This window comes from Typha latifolia, chromosome 3, assembly GCF_019914945.1.
Source record: "Typha latifolia isolate L0001 chromosome 3, TyphaL0001v2, whole genome shotgun sequence".
In the NCBI taxonomy this organism is placed as follows: Eukaryota; Viridiplantae; Streptophyta; class Magnoliopsida; order Poales; family Typhaceae; genus Typha; species Typha latifolia.
In genome coordinates this window covers 4,146,700-4,168,145 of record NC_133088.1, presented here as the reverse complement: position 1 = coordinate 4,168,145, position 21,446 = coordinate 4,146,700, and the positions used below count along the sequence as shown (strand labels likewise).

At 36.6% G+C, this 21,446-nt stretch overlaps 4 protein-coding genes across 5 annotated transcripts; all 4 read right to left on the bottom strand.

Moving 5' to 3' along the window:
- Positions 1-83: 83 nt before the first annotated feature.
- LOC140784339 (mitogen-activated protein kinase kinase kinase YODA-like) lies at positions 84-1,400 on the bottom strand. Of its 2 annotated transcripts, XM_073131684.1 has the most exons (3): positions 1,269-1,400; positions 640-1,186; positions 84-534 (listed from the first exon to the last, which is right to left on the bottom strand). In XM_073131684.1, exons 2-3 carry the CDS (start codon positions 1,179-1,181, stop codon positions 84-86), a joined length of 993 nt encoding a protein of 330 aa, XP_072987785.1. In that variant the 5' UTR covers positions 1,182-1,186; positions 1,269-1,400. The 2 variants fall into 2 exon arrangements, with proteins under 2 accessions (XP_072987785.1, XP_072987786.1); XM_073131685.1 differs by lacking the exon at positions 1,269-1,400 and having other exon boundaries at positions 640-1,263.
- A 121-nt stretch (positions 1,401-1,521) lies between these two features.
- LOC140784338 (guanine nucleotide-binding protein subunit beta) lies at positions 1,522-6,535 on the bottom strand. The gene is made up of 6 exons (XM_073131683.1): positions 6,158-6,535; positions 5,981-6,075; positions 5,037-5,461; positions 3,793-4,156; positions 2,714-2,827; positions 1,522-2,042 (listed from the first exon to the last, which is right to left on the bottom strand). Exons 1-6 carry the CDS (start codon positions 6,261-6,263, stop codon positions 2,007-2,009), a joined length of 1,140 nt encoding a protein of 379 aa, XP_072987784.1. The 5' UTR covers positions 6,264-6,535; the 3' UTR covers positions 1,522-2,006.
- Positions 6,536-8,089: 1,554 nt separating this feature from the next.
- Positions 8,090-15,955, bottom strand: LOC140784844 (glucose-6-phosphate isomerase, cytosolic). Its single transcript, XM_073132434.1, has 24 exons — positions 15,735-15,955; positions 15,344-15,402; positions 15,187-15,263; positions 14,986-15,067; positions 14,853-14,900; positions 14,267-14,422; positions 14,093-14,189; positions 13,920-13,962; positions 13,759-13,826; positions 13,544-13,628; positions 13,408-13,456; positions 12,867-12,939; positions 12,721-12,781; positions 10,939-11,005; positions 10,804-10,860; positions 10,639-10,692; positions 10,411-10,539; positions 10,133-10,196; positions 9,935-10,008; positions 9,800-9,853; positions 9,636-9,704; positions 8,748-8,837; positions 8,521-8,628; positions 8,090-8,318 (listed from the first exon to the last, which is right to left on the bottom strand). Exons 2-24 carry the CDS (start codon positions 15,392-15,394, stop codon positions 8,271-8,273), a joined length of 1,704 nt encoding a protein of 567 aa, XP_072988535.1. The 5' UTR covers positions 15,395-15,402; positions 15,735-15,955; the 3' UTR covers positions 8,090-8,270.
- Positions 15,956-17,282: 1,327 nt separating this feature from the next.
- LOC140784592 (protein LIKE COV 1-like) lies at positions 17,283-20,414 on the bottom strand. Its single transcript, XM_073132084.1, has 7 exons — positions 20,198-20,414; positions 19,364-19,416; positions 18,955-19,064; positions 18,500-18,667; positions 18,181-18,405; positions 17,974-18,099; positions 17,283-17,645 (listed from the first exon to the last, which is right to left on the bottom strand). Exons 1-6 carry the CDS (start codon positions 20,345-20,347, stop codon positions 17,978-17,980), a joined length of 828 nt encoding a protein of 275 aa, XP_072988185.1. The 5' UTR covers positions 20,348-20,414; the 3' UTR covers positions 17,283-17,645; positions 17,974-17,977.
- Positions 20,415-21,446: the final 1,032 nt, after the last annotated feature.

Below are 21,446 nucleotides of genomic sequence, written 5' to 3'. Positions count from 1 at the left end.
ATTCTGAGCGGGAAGCACTTTCAAATGCTTTTCTCTATATCCAATTCCACCACGCAGAGATAGTATTAGACGGGGGTGGGTAGTTAGCATTTACCAGGACCAGGGCTTGTCATTCTTGGGCTAGGTATTGGAGAGTATTCTGGACTACCCCTGCTGGGCTGCCAGAATAACTGGGCCAACATATCTCCTCCCACTGAATTATGCCCAGACGTCTGACCTGAACCTGGACTAGAGCACTGACCTGAACCAAGGAAAGTCAAATCCGCATGAGACTTTGGTGCAAAAAAAGCTGCAGTTGGAAATTGATCAGAGCATATTCTTCTAGGACTTCTCGAAGGACTTGACATAGAACTATCTGGAGCACTTCCAAGAGCACCATTCCTTGAATTCCGTAAATTGGGTTGGTAATTATCAATAACCCCGCTCTTCGGTGATGTGGATATATTTTGACTACTGCTAAACATATTTGTCGTCCTTGCTGCCCCTCTTGATTTCTTGTGGATAACAACAGGAGAGTGATCCTTATGCACAACACTTCAGACAGGGAAAAAAGGAAAAGTAAGCAAAAATATCATAATGAAAAAAGGAGTCAATTATCAGCAGTACAACAAGTAATTCTCATCAAGTTATACAGAATACCTGGAATGGTTACTTGTGATAGCTCTGTTTCCATTTTCACTATCGTTACCTGCAGGACTGTGAAGCTGAGAATCTGCTGGGTCATCACTGTCGATGGAGCAATTACTAGAAACAGAAGCAGTAGGCAAATCTCCCTCAATATCTGTGGTATCTGGCCTTCGTAGAACACGATTAGGGGTAGGAAGAGGCAGATGAAGTTGCGGTTTGCCACGTTTTTCCAACATAGGTTTTGATTTACCAACTTCAGAAGATGTCCTTGTTATGTCTGAACGCACCACAGGAAGAGGAAGCGGATGGGCGAGCGGTCTGTCTGCAAAACTTTGACAGCGAGATACTTGTGTAGAGGGTGATGTTGAACGTGATTCTGCTCTAGATTGGGAACCCTTCTCGGATCTTGCGTCACTACAGCGTCTTCGAGTCCTTCCTGACTTCTCATTTTCTTTTTGCTCAGTTGGACTTATGAATCGATGGAATGTGTCAATCAGGTTTTCTTTTGTCTTCTTCTTTACATCTTTGGAGGAAGATCTCCACCAGTATGGCATCTTAACTAATTCATAACGGGATAATTAATGAGAGACATTGGTAGTATGGTACGAATTAGCAGCTACATGGTTAACTGAGCAACTTACATTGTTGTAAAGCATATCAACATTCTGGAATCTGGATCACAAGAAGTTTGCTGCATGGTTGCTGGAAGAATAATTCTTTTCTTACAGCGTGAAAAGAAATACAAATTTTACCAACCACAGATAATATCATTGGCAAATGCAAGAGTATCCAGGTGCTGAGCCATTTTGCAGCCGAGGCTGCAGAAGGTCATATACTTGGATGTCACCTTGGTATTAACAGGAAATGCCTGCGACCAAAGCTGCAGGCAATATGTTTGAACCGAAAAGAATGCCCCAACACTAGTAACCACAAAGAATACACAATGCACTTATTTAACAAACTGATGAACTGGGCCTGGTCCCTGGTATTCAAATCACATACAGAACAAATTAGAGGGTACCGAGAATCCAATGACATACTCTAGCCTACAGCTTGGATGCACAATATCTTCTTGCTAAGATTATCAAGGAAACATCAAAACTTGCAGGCTTCAGATGATATAAATGCTATTAATAGTTGTAAGATCTTTCGTGCACCAATCCTGTTGGTTCTCATGTAATCTTTCTTCCATGAGGTGCCTAGTTTTTCCATCTGAGAAATTGATGGAGCTCAAGCTTCAGACAATTCAAACCTGCTTACATGGGTGAGATACAGAAGGCACAAATGTACACAAACTACAAATGGCTGCAGTGAAGTGATGGAACTGGAACAAAACTGAGATCCTTCACATGGAACGGCATCATCACTGAAATCAATTTTCAGATCACCCTCCTATGTCCTCCAAAGGCCCAAATCTGTAAAGTGAAAAAAGCATGAAGACAAATGATTGTCCAATTGGAATTTGCTTTGTGAAAATAAATTACATGATCAAAATGTGGTTGAAACTTCAAATAGAACAACAATCATGAATTGTGTGATTTCACCTTAAGTCTATTCAAATATTTAAGGTCATATATGCATGTTTTAACATTACATTTGCTACTAGTCTACGGACTTGCCTCACAAAATATAAAAAAAAAATGGCTGACTATTTACTAAATGTTGTTTGAAGTCCATTTTTTAAGAAGTGATTTTGGATAAAAAAAATGGAACCCAAACTCCAATTTGTGGAATACTGGAGCCTGATCTAATGAGCAAATAAATCACTTTAGTTATGCTCATTGCAACAGATATTAAGAGTAACAACTTCTTACAATTCAATTAGCTATGCTGGAACAAACAAATTTGGATGCAAACTAGGGCATAATGCAGCTACAAGCCCTATAACCAATGTTGCCAGACTATATTCGGATAACCTGCTTTGACCAGGACTACAATCCTCACTTTTCTTTTAAGGGGGATGCCAATGCTTTTCCACTTCCTTTTCAAACTAAACATGCAAATGTTTATATTATCTATTTTCAATTTCAGACATCCTCTATCATGCAAATGTGCATCATACTAGACTAATTCATGGAGAATTTACCTTTAGGTTCTTGTCCCAGCTTCCTGTGCACAAGGCACTCCCATCAGCTGACAAACCTAGGCAGCTTATCCGGCCCTCATGAGAATTCTGCAGGGTTCCCAAGTTAAGAACTACCTGAAAGGAAAGAGAATGTGCATTAACCAACACTCTTTTTCACAAGGAAAAACTAATAAAATGACAAATAGAGAGAAAAAAGAAACAGAGATAAGATTCTTCAAGGAAGATGGTGCCCATGTAGAACAAGAATAACGGAAGAACATTAAATAAAATTGGCAATAGAAATAACATTGAAATCATTTTAGCAATTCTCTCAAATCTAATGAACAATTTCTACATTTTTGTTCAGAGATTAAACTTTGCAAATTACATGCAATATAATCTAAGGTTCTGAAAATTGGTATCGGAATCGGGATCGGCCGTCCGGAAAAACGATACGTATCGGCCGCTTATATCGGATCGGACTATTTTCATTAAATAAAATTCTAAATATTATTTAAAAATGTTGAGAGATTTTTAAAAATTTAGAAAAAAGTTATAAGAAAATAAGAAATAATAATTACTCACATATAAAGCTTAAAAGTAAAAATCCCTCTTCCTCCCTCTCTTCTTTCTTATCCCTCTAATTGTTAGTCTGAGGTATCCCACTCTCTCTCCCTCTCTCTCTCTTTAATCTTTCCCTCTCTCTCTCCCTTACTCTCTCTTCCTCTTTCCCTCTCTCTCCCTCTCTCTCTCTGTAGCTGCTGCTGCAAGGCCGAAATCAGCCAACCGGCTAGTTTTGGCCCAAATCGGAATCGGCCAAAACTAGAAACTATGGTATAATATGTGCAAAATTAACATGCAGCATCTTGTTTTGACTGTAAGACTAAATTGAGGCCAAAATAGGAACTCTCATTGACTGCTCTGCAACAAAACTATGAAGCTCAAACTTTTGAGGGATAGTATGATATCTTCATTAAGTAATTTACTTGAAATCTTTTTAGGTTCCTTGATTTCAATGGCAATAAAACCATACTGGTTATCGATACTTTGTTTATATCCATTACTGTAATGTCTTCTTTCATTCGTAAGGAAAAACACACCTTGGAGACTAATGTGTCCCACACATAACAATCACCATTAGAGTATCCAGCAAAGAGAAGTCTTCCTGATATTGAGAAAGCAATAGATGTGACAATTGGGGTATCGATATCATTGTTGTCATGTTCCTGCCTGTACACTTGTAGCTGATGTCCAGTCCTCATGTCAAATAACCTACATGTACCATCATCAGAGCCAGTACCAAACCGTTGGCCATCAGGAAAGAACTTGACAGTGTTAACATCGCCTTGATGTCCATGATATGTGCGAACTGCTCTGCTGAAAATTCGAATATCCCACAAGCGAGCAGTTGCATCACAAGAACCCGAGACAAACATATTCGAATTTGATGAGTTGATTGAGACACTGTCAGAAAAGAAACACGTCACACCATTAAAAATGAAAAACACAAAGTAAAAGAAAGAAACAACTAAAAAAATTACATGATAGTCAATGTACAAATCAAGAATATAATCACATTTAAATATGAAGAAAACTAGAGAATACTAATATCAATAAAAAGGAATGAAAATATCAAAATATACAGAAAGAATTTATGCAAAGATCATGTTTGCAAGCATATCTAGCTGCACCATTGGAAACAAACTTATCTAACAACTATATGGATTAAAAGGTGTTTCCAATTGATAGATCTACATATCCAACCAACTGTAGCATTCTCATTAAACAACGATGAGAACATACGGAATATCAAACTTGATAACTAAGAAATGTGTACTACAGAAGTTCAGCAGGATGACACCAATGAAGGATCTAAAACCACATGAATGGCTATATCTTTTAATTAATGTTCCTATCACCTAAAGCTATACAAATATCAATCATGTTATTATGCTGAAGTTATGTAACATATATTGCTCAGGAAAGTCCTAACCCAGACAAACACCACACTCATGGGGGCAATGCAAGTAGATGACTTGTAGAATATAGTAAATGAGTGACATAAAGTTCCATAATGTCAGAGATTCAATAATGGAGTCATAACAATACAAGCTTTGTCCCAACATCATGAATATTAAACATAAATAGACATAGATCTGATGAAATTGATGCCCAGTTGTGAATGTAACAGTTATTAAAGTTTCTTCTGAAACAGAAAAGTCTAAATATGGCTGGAGCCAGCATGCTACCACTGGTACATGAATAGATATAGACGTGGGATTTAGAACTGACACATTTAGAACAAGCAAGGTATGTGGCACATTACAAGGATCACGACATCTACCTGTACACATCAGATGTGTGACCTGATGGAAATTCACCTCCAAATACTGATACCCGTTGTCCAGTACTGACATCCCATAGGAAACAAGTATGATCACCTGAGCCAGTAATTAGACGAGTTTCCTGATCTGGCATGTATTGACAAGATGAAACATAGCCCTTGTGCCCAGTGAGTATTCTTGATATCGGTATGTTACCGTCTCTATCAACTTGTGAATTAAGATTGAAAATAGAACATGCATTATCAAGACCACCACATGCAACGGATTGTCCATTGGGGGCAAAAGCACATGTCATCACCCATGCACATTGTAGCTTTATGGCATGTGTCTTCTGGCTTGTTAAAGCATTCCATACAATTAACCTCCCATCTTGCGAAGCACTAACTATCCGATTCCTTTCAGAAGTCCAGTCCAAAGAATACACCTGTCAGGTTTCTCAGAAAACAATATGAGATAACCATCAGTTTCTATAAGAGATCATATATACTTGCATAGTATCTCAATCTAAGCATAATCAAGAGATATCATAGAAACAAAATGACCTAATGTTATCATAAATGATAAATCTGGATAAGAAGTTAAATTCATGCATACTGATATCCAAAAAAGCTTGTAGGTAGGCTATAAATCATATTCCATATTTTTGCACAGTTTGAATCCTATGTGTAGTGAGCATGGAGAAATGGAGAATAACCTGCAGATGCCCTATCCCCAATTATCAAGTAGAAAGCACAAACATACATTTGTCGAGTTAATAATACTGCTAAGGTGTAAATTTCCTTTTTCCTCTAATTCGTAGAGATTAGTCTCCCTTAGTAAGTACTTTAGAAATCTCACGAATCCAATTGCCAAATTTGTGAGAATCCACACACTAAATAGTCGGAAAAAACGCAATACATTAACTTCCAATTAATAGATGAATTCACCAAGAAATTCGATCTACCTTCCCCGTATGACCCTGCAAGGTCCTGCAGCAAACCAGATCCGTGGGGTTAAAGCTAATAGGCGCTCTCCCTTGGCTCCTAGCATATCCCTCAACTGCAACAAAACAACCGAACCAAAAGATCTCAACAAGAAAACAACCAACAAATCCAAACAAGCAAGAGAGCCAAACCCCCACCATCAGTATCGAGAAGGAGCTGCCTCTTCTGCTTCAACCTCTCCCTGAGAGCATTCACCGTCGCCGTCGCGGCTACATGCCGCTCCTTCAACTCTGCCACAGACATTTGAAAACCCCAACCCTAACCCTAACTCAGAATCAACGGTCACCTGCCATTGCCAGCCATCGCAGATCTCGATCTGAGGGCTAATTCTCCCGCTCCGCTCATCAATCGCTACGGTCCGGCGAGGGAAGAAGGAGTAGGGGGGGTGGGGGGGGCGCGATCTAGGGTTAGGGTTCGTGGAAGACTTGGAAGGAAGACGAGATGATGGGGGAGGGGAAGGGGGGAAGATTGGTGATGGTGGGGAGGTGAGGAGGTGGGGAAGACCAGAGAACAGTAAGTGCGTGCTCACGTCAGTTGTCTTTGAATGGGCGGTGGGGACCACAGGAGGCGTGGGTCCCAGTGAGGACACGTGGCGCGGAACCACCGGATCGGACGGTGTTCTAGTGGGGATCCAAGGGGTCGTACTAAATTACTAGTATGATATCTCGGCAACCTAAGTTCCGGCTTAGACCAAAAACGGCTTAGATCAGGATCTCAGTACTGTTTAGTTCCGAGTAAAAGTTCAACCATGTATATAATTTAAAGTCTAAATTAGATAGCTTACTACGTTAATTAAATTTTAAAGAGCCTTGGTGACTCTATTTATCCAATCTATATCTAACATTCAGACTCTTAAATAATATATAAAATAAATATTATCTTATTTGACTTATGGATTTTAGTCAAGGTGACAAGTCTTAGGACGCCAAACGAATCTTTTAGAAAAAGATCTATGTGGTGTTTATATTAGAATGATAGTTTTCAAAGTATGAGAGCCCTATAATTTGTACTTTGAATGTCCTCTTGATTGAAAAGCTTATCTTTCAATTATGTTCCAATCTCCCTGTAGTTGTTTTACTTGGATGTGGTTGTGATTTTCGCTGTAGTATACTCAAATTCAGGTCGCCTCATTTTATTACAGTTTGTTTCTTTGGAAAATTTTTATTGTCTTCTTTTTTTGACTATTTCTGTTTTGACTCTTCTTTTGTCATCTGCCTAAAATCTAAAATAATTCCTACTAATTCTTACCGAAAGAAAAAAAAAAAAAAAGAAAGCCTAAGGTTAACTTTAACCCGAACAAGACCTAATAATATTGTTTATTTTTAAAATATCAAAATTGACCATAGATAATCTATTAGTCGTATATATTTCTTTTTCATGGCTCACCATCACTGTTACCTTCACCTTAGGGTAAAGAAAAGAATAGCCTATTGAAAAAGAAGGGTCTATTGAAAAAGAAAGAAGATCATTCTTCGTCTTATAAGAGTAAAATTTCTGCCTTGCATGTTGCATTTTTCTTCGTAAATTTATATTTTTAGAAATTAAGAGCCCATCTTAAATTCTACCTTAATGTTCTACCTCATTTATGGTGGGATTTAAATTCTAAAAATACTAATCTCTATTCTCCTCGATAGTAGTTATGACCTCCCTTTAGAAAATTCTATCACATTAACAACATTATCAAGCATATCCTCACGATTATTCTTTTCTCCTCCGAGACATCAATGATCTGCGTATATCATTAAAAGTAAGGCGGTTCTTCCATTGATTGATTAAACTTCTAAGGAGAATAGCAACAGAGATTTCCCAATGGAATTAAAAAGAAACATAGTTGTTGATTGGCTCTTTTGTGACTTGGAGCAGTTTGCAAAAGCATCAGAGCAATGAGGTTCTAACCTTTTAAAATTTGAGATTATATAATAAACTGAAAGATGATGACTAGATGAGTATTGCTAGTATAAACTTTCCTATTGGTAATGAAATGACAAGCTCATTGTCATTTCATAAAAGACAATACACAATTAAATCGAAAGAAGAGATTAAGAAAGGTGATCAAAACTCTGGAACTCTTCCACAAAAACCAAAGGTAATTAAGATTTTAATCCATAAGTTTAGTGTTGATGAGAGAGAAATCTCTGGAGATCCCAACAGAAGTTTGTACTGATTTTATAAGTACCAGAAAATTTATTTTCAGGTGGGGAAAAACTCAGCATGGTTTCATCCATATGCCATATATAAGGTTTACTCAGCTTATATTTCTGGTAGAACGGTGGTATCAGATGGGATGCTAGGATTAACCTGAAAAAGAAAGGATATAAGTAAGCAATCTATGGTGTTTAGCTCAAGTCATGTAGAAAAGTAGTATACAAGAGCGTCGCCAGACAAAAGTAATAATTGATTCTTAAGTAGATAATTCTATGTTTATTTTAGTAACTACCACATGTAAACTCTGGTTAGTAACAGAAATATGTGCAACAAGATATGCACAAACTTAGCATACCTCAAGGAATTTTGTCAACAAAGTGGTAGTACTGAAGTTAAAGCCCTCAACAGGCTTTCCTTTTGTGCGAGATTGATGCAGTTGTTTCCTCACTTGGTTGGCCAGGGACTGTGATTTCAATTTACATAGACATCACATGAGTAAATAAGAACAAGTAATTAACGCAAGGGGATCTCGATATGAAAAATACAAATGGAATCAAAATCATAACAGTGTCAGAGACAAACCTTGCCTAACTCAACACCCCACTGATCAAAGGAGTTGATTCCCCATATGAAGCCTTCAACCGCAATTCTGTGCTCATAGATGGCTAATAACTGAATAACATTAAAGGGATATAAGATTATTATGACATTACTGCTAAGACAACAATCCAAAGGCAGGAACAAGGTTTAAGTAGCAAAGTAGTGATGGAGCAGACACTCCTACATGTTTTCTTCTTCCTACTTTGTTAATCATCTAATAAGTCAATATGTACATCTAAAGATGAGGAGTAGCACCATTGTATCTATCTAAAGAACAAACTACCCCTGAGTTCACTATCTAAGAAAACACCTTAATTTGATCAGAATAGCATTTTCACAACAGAACAAGAAACTCCGAATGACATTATGGGAAACAAACATACGTTTAAGCAAATTTTCCTAAAAAATAGCAGCCACAACCTTTTGGGCTTGCAAGATCAACACAAGAACCTCTGAATGCGACAGGTGCAAACATAGTATCACACAGACACATGCCGGCATAGTGTGTGTGTGTGTGTGTGAGAGAGAGAGAGAGAGAGATGCAATTTGCATGCAAAATCATATATAATGGTATATAACATTTACATCTTGCATGGAACTAATGCAAGTATGACAAATTATCTCAGAAGTTACTGGAAATCTGATATGTAAAATGCTGTCAAATGATAAAAGCAAATACATGGGTTTCATAAGACACTTCATGGATGGCCTGTTTTCTATTTCTCAAAAAAATTGTCACAGCAGCAGATGGACAAAGTGCTTATCTTACTATATACTACTTGAAACAAAAGGTTGGACACAAAATCGTTTATCAAATTCAAAATTATAAATACTTTTACAACATGTAACACGTCAAAAGACTGCACAAACCTGTCCAACATTATAAGCAGTTAAGGAGGGTAGTAATAAGCTCAGAGATGGCCGATTGCCAGAAAAGGTCTGCAAATTACAGAATAAAAAGTTATTAGACATGATGAATTCCCATTGATGGACAAACATATAGGATTATAGGACAAAGAAGGCAACATTATCACCTTATGAGGAATTAGATGGTTATGGACTTTCTCACTTGATAATTGTTCTGGAGTCTGGAGCACCATCCGATTGTTATTTGAAGATCAACTGAAATACTACTACTCTAGAAAATCAAGCAATAGCAAAAGATATACCTTCCCGTAAGCAAGTGCATCTGGCTGAGCAAAAAAATTTGACATAAGCTCATCATGGTTGCTTACAATCTCTCCTACAGGACAGAGATATAGAACAATGTATCAGCACATCTGGAGAAATTTCAAAATAAGGACCATTGACAAGATTTACAAGAACCACCAAATACAATAATTTAAAAGGAGTAATGTGACAGATACCTTTTAAGTAAACAGGTTGCTGACTTTTTATGATACCAATAAAATCACATGGGATAACCCTTCCCTGAGATTTTGAAATGAAGATTCTTAGTGAATCCATTCTGCAAAATTCTTAATAGTTTTGAAGAAATAATAGAAAAGCTAATAATTTTTTCGGTGCTGAGCACATGGATAAATTATATCAAGATCTTTGTCTAGACATAATACAACTCTACGATCTCAAACCATATGTAATTAGATCAAAATTTGGTATTTATTATCTAAAGGAGCATTCTCACCTGATGGATTAACTGGTAGAAGCTATGTTGACCATTTGTTCCAGGTTCTCCAAAATCTATTTCACCAGTCTCAAATGGAAGTGGAATACCATCAATAGACACACCCTTTCCATTACTTTCCATACTGACCTATAGTATATGTCAACTCAGTCAAAAGACAACACATATAAAGGAGAAACAAAAGTTAAAAACTCAACAAAAATCATAAGCAAGAACCAACTTAAGTACCTGTTGAATATGTGGGGCAAATTTCTCAAGTGCCTGGGAGTACGGCAATATGGCCTAAAGGAGGATAAGAAGAGTTCTTAGATAATAAACTATTGCACTGTGCAGACAAAACATTTGGACACTGGACACCGGAGAAAAAAAAAACAAGCAAATATAGTCACTTACTCTTGCTGGATAGCCAAGAAAGGTAACATTCCATACACTCAGCAAACCAAGAAGTACCTGCTCAAGAACAAAGAATGCATTTATAATAAAGAAGATAAAGAAAGATGCCATTCATCTATGGTTCACAGTACTTACAGGTATGTTTTCCTCAAATGGAGTTGAATAGAAGTGGTCGTCAATGCTTGAAGCCCCACTCAGAAATCTTCAACAAAAATAAGATATAATTAGGAGTTCCTTTTCATAACCATGTCGGCGGCATACCAGCATATGGCACAAGGGGTGCCACACGGCACCCCTCCTAGCAGCGATCCGCTCGTCGTCGACCTTGTCGTCGTCTGTTGTTCGCATGCTGAAGCTCATCGACGAAGGCGACATCGCATTCGTGTCGGATGCAACGACACCTTCATCGATGAGCTCTGGCATGTGAACGACAGACGACGACAAAGTGAAAGAGTAAAGTTGAGTATTCTCTCTCATCTTTTTCTCTCCCTCTCTTACGGCACGTGCTATGTCTATGGTATGACCATCCTTGTTCTGAACAAAAACGTAAATCATAACTACTGATCTTTGTTACTCTCAATAAGTTGCCTAAGGTTGACACATGACCTTAATACTATAATAATGTAACAATATTTGTTATTAGCCTCATTTCCATGTCCTTTGAAAAATTAATAAAATGATCCAAGGGTACAAAAATTCTCAGTTAGCACCAAAACTTAATGAAAGAAATGCTGATTAACATCCATTAACAGCGTCGTCAATAGAAGGAACTCAAATTCCTTAGGAATAACAATAACAGCAAATGAAATTGTTAATATATAGTTAATCCTCTAATTGAGCCTAGTAACGTGGACAGCACCTGGTCCCACTTGCAGAGAAGAAAATAAATTCAAGAGGGAACTCTAGCGGCTTGTGGACAAGTGGTGGAATGGAATAATCTAATAGAAAAGATGAGGCATGAGAAAATGGAGTCCATGATTTTACAATGGCAATGCATAGTGAACCAGTTCAAATACCATGAAATTCAAAACAATGACCCATTGAGGACAGGCCAGAAATGTGGCTGGGCAGAGCAATAACCTCTATCTTTCATATGATGCAATAACATCATTAGATGAGAAGATATGTTCAAGTTCAATATCCATTATGAATAATGCAAGCATAAAGAAGATCATGTGCTTCCACTCAGGCTATCACAAGTTTGCTCATGCTATACGCAGCTTGTTACTTTCTATCGATTCCTACTTCTGCACCTTCTATCTATGGCCTGACATGTTTATACTTGAGACCAATCTATATGCATCTAAGTTCATGTCTATCACTAAGAACTTTTCAAGGGAACTGCCCAAAGCTTTATTTTCCCGCTCGAAGCATAGTTTGCGATTGTTCCTCAAATTTCAGTAGAATTAGTCAAACATAAATTTCAGATATTAAGATCTATCAAAATATTTTTTTTACATCATCTAATATATGGTTATTCAGGATAGGCATAACATTTTCATTCCGAAGAGCATGATTTTCTACAATTATTCAGATATTCTGGTCCAATTTTATGTTTTTCGATAAGATGACTCACTATACAACTCATGTGAAGAGACCTTGCTTAATTTATGACAACTCCATGTACCTTTACCTGCAAATGATTCTCATGTGAGATTCACTTTCGAAAGTTTGATGTACCTATACCTTGTAACGTTTACAAGTAATTCAACGTAATCACATAAGCTGTTAAGTCACTCAACATCATAAAGTGCAATACTTGAAGAGATTGTGAGATCTCAGATAAGTTATAATATTGCTTTTTTATTTAGGTGAAGCTGTTCTCATAGTACTATAAGTGCAGTATTTGATGCAATAATGAAGTCAGCCTAAGGTTATATCTTGCAATTGGAAATAAGTTGGCATGAGTTGACATACTTCTGCACAACTGAAAAACCATACTGGAGCGACAATGGGAGAACACCAACAGCACTACATACTGCAATAACATGCTCAACATCAACAAAATGATTCAAAAGGACAAGATTAAGAGAAAAAGTTCAAAAGAAAACAAGGACAATCACCACTATAGCGGCCACCAACCCAGTCCCAAAATGCAAAAGCATTAGCAGGGTCAATCCCAAACTCCTCTACAAACTTCAATAAGGATTTAAGTAGTTAGCAAATATAGAATGAAATAGTGAAAAATATTTAGTTACCTTTACACCCTGCATACATTCTTACAGCAAAAGGTGAAGGGATAAACAAATAATAATAAAAAGTCCAAATGATAAGCATGATACTCAGACATCTCAAAAACTGATAAACAAAATCAAGTGACGATATTTTAGGGTGCAGGTCATTATCGATATGGATTAAACAACTTAAAAAGGACCAGCTAGCTTCTCCAAGAGCCACAAAGTCCTTGCACAGCAATATTATTAGTTTATTATCATTTTTATATTGTTAAGAAGTGTGCATGATGAGATTTACTGCTTCTCATTCTTGCAATCAACATTTGAGATAGAACTTCAGAAACAAAGAAAGAGAGTGGACCATGTAGTCAAACTAAAGCTGAATTTTTATATATACACACATATTTTAGGGACAAAGACAATCCCGTACCGCAAGATTTGTGCTCACGGCCACCATATGCTTTGCAACTGCTTGCGGCCTGAAACCAGCATGACCAGAATCAATGTATTTGATGGATAAACTAAAGGAATAACCTTTACAACAAAAGCATGTCAGTTATGCTAACCCAAGAGAAGATGAAATCCACTCTCTCAGAGTTCGAGCATTTAACATTGTCTCAGCTGTTGTAAAGGTCTTTGAAACCACCACAACTGTGTTAGAAACAAGTAGATGACAAAGCATTAACGGGAAGCAGGAAAGAAGAAAAACTGGACCATTTCGGAATAGAAATGGCATTAAAACGAGTTAGCGCACATAGAGATAGAGAGAGAGAAAGAGTACCTAAGGTAGTTTCAGGATATAAACCAGTAAGGTTCCGAGCAACATCAATTGGATCAACATTTGCAAGACTGCAGAAAAATGCTCATAGGATAAAGCAGATGACAGAAGATACACATTGAAATTCACTGGTGTACATTTGGCTTTCTCATTAGTGCACTCACAATCGCAGTTGTCGTCCTTTTGCACATTTTGCAGCCTCTGGATCTGAAAGATTTTAAAGCATGAAACATGACGTCAGTAGCAACTCATAAAAATGCACTTAAATGAAAATCAGTGCTTCAATCAAGTTGAAGTTTAGAATCTGCTGTTGCCTTAGGTTGGTTTCTTGACTTACCAGTCTGTAGAGCTGTATGCACAAATAAAGGCCCCAGAAAGCTGCCACCAATACCAACAGACACAACATCTTTTAGTGGCTTTCCTGTAGCTCCAACCTGCAACAATCCACACATAAAATGTGAGACATTGCATAACCGCACAAATTGAGTTCACAGAGTTATCCACTCCTTACCCATGAGCCACTTCGAACTCTTTCCGAAAACTCCTTAATTTTGTCTAACACATTCCAGACATCGGGTACCACATTCTTCCCATCACTGCAAATAACTTTATCTCTTGGTGCTCGCAAAGCTACATGAAGCACAGATCTGTTCTCTGTACTATTTATCTATGAAAATGGAACAACAATGTCACACACTATACCCATATATACAATAGAAAGAAATGGGACAAAAAGAAGAACATGCACACAGAAAAACTAGAGGCATAAAACATAAAGTGTGGAATTGGCAGATGTAGAAATGGATTAATTGAAGGCAATACTAAAACGATTCTTCTGGCCGACACTTTTCAATAATGAAGCATGAAGAAAAGCTTGCACCACCTACTTAGTTGAATGAAGTAGTTAATACGGCTACAGCATAAAAGTCGCACGCTGTAAGCAAATACTTAGCCAATACAAGAGAATTTGGCAAATCTTTTGTTCATTAATAAGGCTGAGGAAGCATATGGCCTACAATTTAAAAACTACACTATTCTCATCAGAAGATAAAGCAAAAGAGTCATTTACTAATTCCTGCTTTCAAGGAAACACTTACATGCTCTCCATTGTACATCCTGTCAATCTTCTCTCTAAGGTGCGCTGCCTGCAATGAATGGTACAACCGAAAGCATTTAGAATTATATTAAACATATGTGCCAGTCAAAACTCAAAAGCATAACATATTGCACCTCTGCCAGCTCAAAAAGCTTTGCCATAGTATCTTGATGCACACGCTGTCGTGAGTAATCCAAAACTATCCCATCATGCTCCCTATCAAGAGAAAGTCAATCGCAAAACAAAGATCTCCAATCAGAAAATCAGAGACATATTCCAGTATATTGAAGCTTAACATCTAGCCACTAATAGAATTTTATGTTAGTGTCACATACACCATCATCGACTTGCATCGCTCGACATCATTCATCAAATCACGCAAGTGGGTCGTTTGTATGTCGCTAACATGAGCCTGCATGGCAGCAAACGGCTAAATGTAACTTATCACATTTGAAACTAAAGGGAAAACCAATTTGTGATGTAGATGTTTACCTTAAGATCCTTCCACTGCTCCGCGTCACAGATGAGAGATGGTGAAGCCATATTAACGTCTGCAACATCATTACAAGCTAATTATCATCCATCCACAGCAAAATATTTCTAAAATTATGAGAAAGCTCTACATTCTTTTCAAACTCGGAAAAGAAGTATTGTATTTTTAAGCATCCAACCCAATCGAAGACACCTTGTCCCGCAAATTAAATGCTTATAATCTCAATCTATTACTAATCTTGCAATCGCATCAAAAACCTATAATCTACATTCCTACAACAGCATCCTCCTTCGAATCAAAGCAATTCGTATGGATCTGCGGCTGCAAACGCCAACCGCCAAAGTGAACGGCAAAAATTCCGAAAGAAAACTCCGGTGGAATTCGGATTACCTCCTGGTTCGGATCGCAAAGAAGAAGATTAGATTGCAATCGCTTCGCCTTGGTGTCGATCTCTCGTTCTTTTTTCTTTATCTCCTCTCCTCGCCCTCGAAATGGGATAATTCCTTTCGATGCTCGGCTCCGTTCACTCGCTGAAAGCTATATGGAGGCTGGAGCCAAAAAAGTGAGCCCTTCGCTGGGCGCGGCTTTTGAAGTCCACGTGGAGGGTCCATGGTTGTTCGGCCTGAGCGATATCACAGTTACAGAGTAATTTTATACATCTAACGGCTCAGAATCTCGGATATATTTTGATGTAGGCTTGGGATTCGTTTGACCATAATTATAATACTATGGGCAGCAAACCGTCGACTTTTATTCTAGAGCAGCCCCAGCTCATTTCAATGCGTTGAAAGAGACCAAGTGTTAGAAAATAAAAATAAGGAAAAAGGAAAGCCAGTGTTATTTCGACACTTTATAAAATGCCAGATTGCCTCTCTATCGATATGTCATCCATGGTTCCATTGATTTTTTTTTTTAAACTATCATTACTTTTTATATATCTCTCTCCTAAATTTTTTTTTGTGATATATTATCTGAGCTATTAAAAATGTCCAAAAATACCAAAATACCACCTAAGAAGATGATATGAATATTTTAGTAAACTAAAATTCTCTATTCTTTTCTTCAAAATTTTCACACAATTACGTGTTATAACTTATAAAAAAGTAACAAAAACTTAAGAGGAGAAATATTTAGAATATTTTCAATACTTTGGGAAGTTTATATTTCATAAAAAAAAAAAAAGTTTACGAGGTACGTGAAAAATTATAATAGTTCAAAGAGTCTAAGAGTATAAAAAACATTTTTTTTATTTTTCTTTTCTTTTAAAGAAATATGGGCTAAGCCTGGTTATATTTTATTTTAGAGAAAAAAGAACAAAGAGAAAAATACAAGACTACCAACCACCGAAAAGTCATCAAAAAACACCGAGAGGACAATGGAAAGAATTAAATCTCCGAAAAGAAGAATACCAGGATGATCGAGAGAGATTTACCATAGTCTCTTATTATGTTGAATCAGATAGAATAATTTTGAATATAATCTCTTACGATTGAATGATTATTTTATATTCAAACGAAGAAAATAGATATATTTCGAAAAGGTTACATCGAAGAAGAGAATATACGTACGTGACTGCTTCTCAGGGACCTTCCAATCATTAACTCTCTTATTAAAGGGGTACTAGAAAACTGACAGCGAATATAATGAAAAGAGGAAAACATGCTACATTGGCCATAGGGTTAACATTAGAAATCAGAATAGGAAATTGAAGTATTTGCATTACGAGTTTCTAAGTAATGAAAGTATTTCTTAAAAAAAATTCTAAGTAATGAAAGTTTATACTTTTCAATTCAAATCAGAAGTTTGTATCCATGTAAACACCGGGGGTAATGAATTAAAATCATTTGAAACAATTTAATACGGCTGGTTTGCCTAAAGTTCACGTAAAGATCAGAGCTTTGTGTAGAAAGAGGAACACTTAAAATTTAAAGCATGGGATAATGCAGTAAAACTTTGATTATTTCATGTTTCACAGATGGCACATCAGGACAGAAGATATAGCGGAATGAGTTGTTAGAACAATGTTTAAAGTAGAAAATGTAAATAATGGCAGAGTAGCAAGAATATGTGGATTCTTACATATTCAAAAAGAAGAAGAAGAAAAAAAAAAACTGGTTCTTCCCAGCATTGCTGCATGAATTCTAACCTGCTATCTTCTTTAATCTTGTACAATATTCTCATTATTGTTCTTCTCTGTTCAGCGAGATGAAATTCGAAGTCCTTAAGAACCAAAGAGGATTTAGTGCCCGATAACATGCTTGATTTTCAAGTGCAGAACAGAGCTGCCTTTCGTACTGAAGCCTGAAAAAGAAACAATCCAAAAATGTTCAGAAACATGGAATAGCATAAGGTTAATATTAATCAGTACACTGATACCTGAATTTTCTGGCTACTCACTTTAGCAAACATAAATTGTTACTGATTATGTGAGAATTCTCATAATTTTCTGATCAGAGTTAATTTCCTTATAATTTTCCAGTCAACATAAACTGGGAAGTGCTTAGGTTTAACCTATCCCCTATAGCAGACAGCAAAATTAGTGTTTATAAGTACTCAGTGATTAGTTCTGATATAGTTAACTCTGATTAGTACATTAGAAGGAATTCTGACAAGAGGTCATATATATAACCTCTTCAGATTGGAACAGTCCCAAATTTTGGGCTTCTCCCACTTCGCGCACCGTCTGCAATAAAAGTTTTCATTCCTAGGGTAGACAATATTTGTGGAATTGACAAACCACCTGAAATAACAATTTCTGCAGAGAAGGAACTTGTTAAAGAGCTTCATAGGTCAGGTTGTTGAATAACACAATCTGAAAAGTGTAACTGAACCTTACCGATCCCCTCACGGACAGATAAATTTGGTCTGATAACATCTCTTGTATTAATAAGGTATATGTCACCAAGGTAGAGATTGTTAGTAGGAACATATACACAGTAAAGTTCCTCTTCGCTGATGCTGCTACGAAGACTCACTGTGGATGTAATGAAGCCAATTGCATATTCACCGATTCGTGGATGATTTAAGATAACCACTTCCTTGAAGGCTTGAGAACTTTGATCTGCATAATGACTAGAATATAACTATGGATATTTGAGTTTAGCCTTCAAGTGACTTTGATCTTGAAGACTGAGAAAGAATACTTTATACTATACCTGGTGAAATAGCTGCACTTATTTGCTTTGATGCAGAGTAAATATGACAGACAAGTGGCATTTTCTTGATAAACCACTCGCCAAGGCCAAGAACAGAAGCTCCCAACCATGAAGACATGAATACACCAACCATGAAGATGAAGGTGATTGAAGTGATGAAACCTAGGCCTTCAAACTGAACCATATCAGTTGCAAATAAATGGTAGACAGTTTCAAACTAAACCATATCAGTTGCCATTGAACTTCTGAGTAAATGGTAGACAGTTGTTATTGTCATTGTTCTTGTCTTTATTTTTAACACTTGGACATAGCAAGTTACATTTGATTAAAAAGATTGTAACATAGAAGACAATCTGACAGAAAACTCCTGATGCTATTATAAATCAATTCAAAGGCATAGTGAACAAACCACATTACAGCAGCATTATATAAGGAATTACAAGAAACACACTTACCGAATACATTGATCCCAAGATGTGTGTAAATCGGTGAGAAAAAACTATCAACAAAATGGATAAACCACCAGGTAATGTAAAATGTCATCGCTATTGGTAACAGAATGACACTGCAAAAGAAAGACAAGTATCAGAAATAACCTTTCCTTCACATAATTTTCATGACCAATGAGTAGCGACAAGGTTGTGAAGACATGATATAGGATTTTCTAACTTGAAGTTGCAAATAGATGATTAAATATGACAAATAATGCTGAAAATGTCTATGTATCAGTACTTAAATATCTAATGCAAAAGCTATGGAATTATCAGAGTTATAGTATGAAGAAATGTTGACAAAATCATATTACAATTAAGGAACAAATAATCCCAATAATTCATGAATTATATCTCGGACAGCAGGACTCACCATCCTGTCATGAATTTTTTTGAGGCCCAGCTGCGTACAACCTTAGAAAAAGCCTGAATCATTGTATAGGGGATATTAAGATCGAGCAACTGTTATAGAGAACTAAAATATGTTGTATTCAAAATTTCAAATTAAATCATGCCTAGTAGATATGAAATAGGTTTGAATTCAAGATTTAGCTGTTATTCTGATATTTAGTGAAAGACGCAGATGTAACCACAATAGGAAATTTAACACAAATCATCAAGGATAACAAATGCTGACAGCATGATTTTGGCATAAGTATCATAATATCAGCTAAAAATGGAATGCCTTGTCTACAACCTGAACATTAAAATGGGAAATGTACCAGAGAGGCTGAGAGGAGTTAAAAAATGGAATAATAATAGTAATAATATTGTTCTTATTATTATTATTATAACTATTAATGGGATTTTAAGGCACTCTTGTAATGGTGTATTGGTTCTCTTTAACCTTGCATAATTCCATAATAGTTTTTAGTCTATACATTAGTTTGATTGCATTAAGGCACCAGTTTCGTATTAAACCGCAAGAATGGACCATATCACATTTTGGATGCAATTAGATATATATTAGATGATGCCGATCTAAACTTCTCAAATTTAAACCAATATTTTAAACAAGACCCCATAATCGAGATAGAAGTAGATTATAATATTCTTACAATCTAATCCATGTTTGATTCAAGAAACAGAGAATCCAAGAGCTAAAATGACAACGTAATTAATCAATTCCCGAAATAACTCGCTCAGAACGTGAAAAAAGAAATGGCAAAATAGAAAAGAAAAAGAAAAGCAATCCAAAGGAAGAGACCTCTTTGCTGGAAATAGGGAGGTGGTGGTGGTGGTGGTGGTGAAGTTGGGGAATTGAACAAGGAGTAGAGGCCGAGACTGGGCGAGCGACGTCGTCGGCTACGGGAATGAGGAGCTCGAGATCCCTATCCCTTTCTCTTGCCGTCGCCATGCCCGAGTTCGTCCTCTCTCTCTCTCTCTCTCTCTCTCTCTCTCTCTCTCGCTCGCTTCGATATGGCTTTGGTTTGTTTTCCCTTCCTCGACTCGCGGGAAGAGACAGAGAGCCAGCAGAGGAGTGGCGACGGAAAGCGCGGGTTCGCTCACACGTGTCAGTTTTGGTTCACGCCTTTGACTTATCGTATACAATTTACATTATACACCCTAATATTTAGCCATAATTCAAATATCTTGATCAACGAACCCAACATGTAATGTAAATGTAACGTGTCTAGGGAAATTTATAAAAAACACGAACATTTTTTAATCATTCACACCCTAGCTTATGTATATTTATCACTCAACCCCAACATTTGGTTTAAAATGTTTCAAAAACACCTCCCATTAATTTTCTTAACGGCCTCTTATTATATAAATGTTCTTGACGGTCACTTATCATATAGATGCGCTAAAATGATAATAGATACAAAATGAATCTAGTACCATTGAATGACTTCTTAAGTTAACTTAAAAATAAATGGAGAACGAAAATTTGAAGTTAAATGAGAGGTAATTTAGTTTTTATTTATTTATTTTTAGAAGTAATGAATGTCAGTGGTTGTTACGATAGAGTTAACTCATAATATTTTTTAGGCATTAAAATAAAATATAAAAGTCAATTAACAGATATTTATACGGTAATTTGTGAGTAAAAATAATAAAATAGAAGGTGTCATGTTTTTGATAAAATTTTCAATTGTTCATTTTAAGATGTTGAGAGAGAAACTAGAATAGGATTTCTCCCTGGTGAATTGTCTCTCTCTAGGTTTGGAGGTAATAAAAGCTGTTGGCTTTTCATAGGTCCGATTAGTTTCTAGTCTATCCTAGTTGAACACATCATTCAGACTGTAAAAGGGTCATTATGGAATAATACTCTTAGAACATCAAATGGACCAGAGTCCAGAGGTGGTCCCATTCATATATATATATTAAAAAAAATTCTCTTAGTGATGTGATGTTCAAACAACCAGAAAGATAGGCTGATGTGGCCCTCAATATTTTGCATCCCTGCCAGTATCTGTGCGTAGATCAGGATTGAGAAACGGAGTCGTTTA

Bases quoted from the DNA above. Each gene is read 5' to 3' on its own strand.
- LOC140784339 (XM_073131684.1), bottom strand. From the start codon at position 1,181: ATGCCATACTGGTGGAGATCTTCCTCCAAAGATGTAAAGAAGAAGACA. The intron at 535-639 runs GTATTCTGTATA...CCCTGTCTGAAG, and splicing joins ATCACAAGTAACCATTCCAG to TGTTGTGCATAAGGATCACT.
- LOC140784844 (XM_073132434.1), bottom strand. From the start codon at position 15,394: ATGGCTTCACCATCTCTCATCTGTGACGCGGAGCAGTGGAAGGATCTT. The intron at 13,963-14,092 runs GTAAGTCAAGAA...AAAATCTTTCAG, and splicing joins GCATACAGCTCTACAGACTG to ATCCAGAGGCTGCAAAATGT. The intron at 10,540-10,638 runs GTACTTAAGTTG...CATATACTATAG, and splicing joins TTGCCCCACATATTCAACAG to GTCAGTATGGAAAGTAATGG.
- LOC140784338 (XM_073131683.1), bottom strand. From the start codon at position 6,263: ATGTCTGTGGCAGAGTTGAAGGAGCGGCATGTAGCCGCGACGGCGACG. The intron at 6,076-6,157 runs GTGGGGGTTTGG...GTTTTGTTGCAG, and splicing joins GCTCCTTCTCGATACTGATG to TTGAGGGATATGCTAGGAGC. The intron at 2,828-3,792 runs GTGTGTTTTTCC...CTTTCCTTTCAG, and splicing joins GGGACACATTAGTCTCCAAG to GTAGTTCTTAACTTGGGAAC.
- LOC140784592 (XM_073132084.1), bottom strand. From the start codon at position 20,347: ATGGCGACGGCAAGAGAAAGGGATAGGGATCTCGAGCTCCTCATTCCC. The intron at 19,417-20,197 runs GTCTCTTCCTTT...ACAATGATTCAG, and splicing joins TCCCTATTTCCAGCAAAGAG to GCTTTTTCTAAGGTTGTACG. The intron at 18,668-18,954 runs GTAAGTGTGTTT...TTCAGTTTGAAG, and splicing joins TCTTGGGATCAATGTATTCG to GCCTAGGTTTCATCACTTCA.